A 5,000-nucleotide genomic window follows, 5' to 3' on the forward strand; every position below is an offset into this window, starting at 1 on the left:
TCTGGAGTGGTGAGAGAGGTTCACTCTCTTATTGAGAGCTTTATGAAATAACTATACTACTTTTAATTCACTAAACCCAGGGTTCTCCAGAAGCTCCAGGGACCAGTGAAAATTGCCATCTACTTGACCTGGGCACACTGGCTACTCAGGGAAAATGTATGTGCATTTTTTGGGCCGGCTTGGCAAGGAAAGCAATTTTCGCCCCTGTTTTTCAATCCATAAGAAGCATCTAGTTTTCCCTGCCAGCAGTACTCGTCAGCCCAGTGAATGCAAAAGAAAAGAGACATCTGCTCGCAGGAAACATGGATTGTGGTGTTTTATCATACCTTTGTTTTGTAGAGGAGGAGACCAGATCCTTTCAAATTACCAAAGGCGGCAGAAAAGACTGGTTTCTCAGCTTCACAAATTAAGGTTTGTAATTTGAATACACTATCACAATCATGGTTTTTGATGCTGATAACCACAGGAAATACTGCCAGCAATGGAAATACATTTCCTGTGTGTATTACTTTAAGTGCTACCTAATCGAAAGCTAACCTTTTTAAAATGGGTGCTTAGACTTAAATACTGTTGAACAATGCTGTTTAAAATGGGTGTTGAGGCTTAAGTAAGCACTATTTGAGATGCTGCTTGCACATGGATCAACAGTATGCATTCGAAATAGTATTTTTAGGGTACTCCATTTGGGTAGTCCATAGGGTACTCCATGAAGTACGGCTCGGCATTTTGTCCTCTCCCGCCTGGGGTAATCAATGTAAGCGGCAGCCATTCTTGTCTTTTACAAGGGCTTGAGTGAAAATCAAGGCAGAGTAGCCAGCGGTGAGAGGCAAATGGCAAATTTCAAACAAACAGACCGCAGTAAACCAGCTTCTAATGAAAGGAACTTAATTTAAGTGTCTAGTCGCTGGAGCACTAATTGGGGACACTGTATACTGAAATTAACAAAGAACGCAAATTAAGTCAAATGTATTGGTTTGAGGAGAGGGGAAACCAGAGTACGTGGAGAAAACCTGTGCAGAGTAGAGAACCAACGAACTCCGGGAGGCTGTAGTCGGACACTTTTATAATGACTCATTGATTTATCATCATTTCCTGCAGAGATACATGTATAATAATATTACCAGTATGCAGATTCCTTTTGTTTTTCTGGGAAACGTTCTCAAAATATTGTGGTTACTTACCATGATCCATTCATTAACTTATGTGTCTCACTAGACACTGTTTGAAGGAAATTAGCTGCTAAATGTGGCTTTTCTCTTGACTTTGTTCTTTTAATTATTATTATGAACAGCACGCGAAAGCAAGAAATATTAGAGTATGTCGTTCAACTGAACCTCCATCCACAGCTACTGTAGTCAATCTGAAAAATCAAGCCAGGTAAGATTACATGTAGCTTCAGTTGCACAACATTCTTCATTTGCATGCTGCATTAAAAAAATAAACCTCAATCAATCATTGAATCAATCCATAAAGTGAAGAACTGATCAACCAATTACCAATTTAGTGTGTGTTCCAGAATTTGCCATCAGTTGTTTAAACAGAGGAAATTCATGGCCTTACAGTCAAATTCAATGTCCATTTGTGACGTCCTGTCGACATTATTTTCAATTGCAGGGAAGGTAAAAGCTGAGTAGGCAAATGACCTTCCCTGCTTCATGTGCATCCAAGCATTTGTTGTGGAATAGAACAATTCAAAGTATTGTTGCTTCACCTTAATTTGATGACGTCCTGATGACAAAGACTCCCTAGCTGAGTACTAAAGCTCAGCTGTTAATCCTTGTAACACTTTCACAGAACAGCAGCTTATTTATCTCTTATCTCTTAAACACATTCCCTTCAACATTGTGATAAGAGGTTAGTTTGTTTGGTTTCCTTGAATCCTAAAAGGAAAAGATTTTTCTCCAGTGCTACAGCCGATGAGAGGCAATGACTATCAAAAAGAGATAATTCTCATTTTGCCCTGTTTTGGTTTCACAGAAGGGCAGTTTATTCCACACCACCCAACAGACCTTTGGACAGTTATCTTGAAGATGAGGTTGCGGCTCCTTCACACTTTGGGGGGGAAGTGAAAGCCAACAACATTAAAATTATATCAGATGTTGAAAAGGAAAGTATTCAAGCTGAGCTGGCAGGGATAGAAGAAGTGTACCAACGTGTTTGTCAAGTGAGTGAGTGAATACAGGAACCTGTTAAGAAAAAGGTTAGAAATTGAAAAGATTAAACCAACAAATTGCCAGTCCTTTCAAAATCTGCTGGTCATGTGGAATATCAGATGCTGAGAATTAATAGTGATTCTTATGACACTAACTCCAAGAGACTATTGAACAAGACTGTTCCCTTTTTTGCAGGGGAAGACTGAATCCCTGTACAGTTTACTGTATCCATGTCGAAGAGACACAAAACAAGGACCTGTGCATTACATTAACACCTCTACACCAATGCAGCTCAGGTATATTGCCTTAGCTCGCTCGCTTGATTTTATTAAACATCCATTTTTTAGGTACAGATAGAGAGCCAAGTTCATCCTTTTCTGTAAATTGCCCTTGAATAAGCTGACCAAACTGTAACAAGACTATACCTGTAGTAGGCCAGCCAAATAAAGATTAACTGGCTGCAGGATGGAAGCAAAATGGCCAATAGTCCAGGAAACCAAGGTGCGTCAGCTATGTGACTCAGCCTGAATGTACTGAGCACTGGCAGACCATTGCTGAAAAGCAGTGGTCCTAACAGTACTGTCAAAAGTGATTTTTTTAGCGCCTTGGTTTCTCACTTTGCTAAATTGAGGGCATGGATCCTTACAAATTCTGCATCTCAAACAGTGCAAAAGCGTGAACCACTGTCCCTTGATATTATAAGAATTCAATTTTGCTACTATTTTTGTTGTTTTCTAGTTACAACTTGGGACATTATTATTTTTATTCCATAACCTTTATACCACTACTTTCTTGTTGCACTGAATTTAGCCGCAATTTCAAGTACATCTGTAATGACAAAACTGCCACTCCAAAAATCATGTAACTAAAGGTTATTTCTGTCGAGACTTCAACATTATTGTCTTAGTTGTCAGTCAAGCATGTAGAAAGGCAAAGTAGGTTAGTTGAAAGACAGTCCAAGTTTTTTTTTCTTTTTAATAATAATAATAATAATAATGTTATTGTTATTTTAATAATAATAATAATAATAATAATGTTATTGTTAATAATAATAATAATAATAATAATAATAATAATAATAATAATAATAATAAAATAATCATTTCTCTGTTCTATTTTAAGAAGTCCAAAAATCAATCAACACATTATGAAACCAGAGTCTAAAGAAAAGGATACTTCAATAATAGGATCATGTGACACAGAGAAAAGAAAACAAGAAAAAAACTGTCCTGGGCAGCCTGTCAGTACAGCTGGTGAATTTAAACAAGAGTAAGTGGTGTTACTACAGAACCAGTGAAGTAAGCTATGCATTAAATCGTTTTGAGTTGTTCATTCTCTCAAGTCTAAGATCCTTAAAATGTACTAATGAAGCTTTCATCAACTGAAGGTGATGTAATTTGGTCATTTAAATATCATCTTTAATATACAATTTTCGCCTTCAGTCATTTGAGTATGGGTATCTTTCGCAGGTTTTCAAAGTTTTTTTAAAGATCCTCTCAGACTTGGTGTATTTTCTTTGTTACAGGGACAACAGTCGCCCCATACTCATCCCTTTGCCTTATATCAGGTCACAAATAAGCCTGGCAACAACTGAGAAATGGCAAAAACCAACATACAATGTACCCTACATTTACAGTAACAGGACAAACAGGGTAACCTTGCAGAATTCTCACGCACCCAAGAAGACCTCGCCAGCAGTTATCATGTTCAACCCCATGAACATTCCAGAGCTTAGTCGTCAAGGAACACCAAAAGGCCTTGATTTTGGATTAAAGGGCAGTGTGATGAACAAGACAAACGTGCAGAGCATTTCTGACGGTGACCCAAAGATATCAAGTTCTAATTCAGCACCTTTTATCTCGTCCCCTGAACCTTTTCAAGGTACTTCAACTTTTCAGACATGGGATGTTAAGATGAGAATTGGGTCTCGCGTAACAAAACTCAACAACCCCAGTACCCTGGCCCCAGTTAGCGTTATGCCCTGGATAAATCACTAACCAGTGGATAAGTCATAGCAAAACCAATTGGGCTATCCAACGGATAGTGACTTACCCGGTGGATGGCGTTATCCACCTTTTGAATAACTGGGGCCAGAACAACAAATCAAGCTCTAAGATAGATACTTGAACTGGGTTTGACCACAGTGTATATGCTGTAGTTAAAATTTTTCCTTGGTCAACCCTTTGACTTCCAAATGGGCCTAAACCGGCCAGACCTAGTATTTTACTGTCTAACGCCAGACAATTTTACTGGTCAATGGGGAACCCCTGGGAGTCAATGGGTTAAAATTTTTCAGATTAGCTTGTTTTCACTTTCTTTCGTCTTATATACATTATCATAATCTGAAACAAAGGAAAGTAAAAAACAAGCTAGTTTGAAAACATTTTAACGAAGGAAAAATTTTAACTACAACATATACCTTTTGAAGATTATCCCCGGTTTCCGTAGCATGAAGCGACTAGGAGTATTTCTACTCCCCCCTGGATGGGATGCTAGTCCATCGCAGGGTTACCCCCAGCATTAAATTTGCCAGTACCCATTTATACACCTGGGTGGAGAGAGGCACTGTGAGTCAGAGTAAAGTGTCTTGCCCAAGAACACAACACAATGTCCTCAACCAGGGCCCAAACCCGGACCACTCGATCCGGAGTCGAGCGCACTAACCATGAGGCCACCGCGCCTCCCAACAGCAAGAAGTAGAAGAGGTTATACTTCAAATCAAACATCTTCAGGAAGCACCTGGTTGACTATTTACAAAGGCCATTTTAAACTTCCCCTTTCTCTACCAAGAGTGACATTTACGGATTCTACTCTGCATGATGCCAGATGTGACACACTTTTTACTAA

The 5,000-nt window shown here is 38.9% G+C and overlaps 1 protein-coding gene across 1 annotated transcript in view; it reads left to right on the plus strand.

Moving 5' to 3' along the window:
* Positions 1–251: 251 nt before the first annotated feature.
* The window catches only part of LOC138049707 (uncharacterized), a 9,570-nt gene continuing 4,821 nt past the window's right edge, over positions 252–5,000 (plus strand). The window contains exons 1-6 of the mRNA XM_068896110.1: positions 252–411; positions 1,292–1,377; positions 1,978–2,164; positions 2,349–2,449; positions 3,276–3,422; positions 3,679–4,034. Of these exons, the coding sequence (XP_068752211.1) occupies positions 2,439–2,449; positions 3,276–3,422; positions 3,679–4,034 (514 nt within the window). The 5' untranslated portion in view covers positions 252–411; positions 1,292–1,377; positions 1,978–2,164; positions 2,349–2,438. The remainder of the gene's footprint in view (positions 412–1,291; positions 1,378–1,977; positions 2,165–2,348; positions 2,450–3,275; positions 3,423–3,678; positions 4,035–5,000) is intronic.

The sequence above is a fragment of the Montipora capricornis genome, chromosome 5 (genome assembly GCF_036669925.1).
Source record: "Montipora capricornis isolate CH-2021 chromosome 5, ASM3666992v2, whole genome shotgun sequence".
In the NCBI taxonomy this organism is placed as follows: domain Eukaryota; kingdom Metazoa; phylum Cnidaria; class Anthozoa; order Scleractinia; family Acroporidae; genus Montipora; species Montipora capricornis.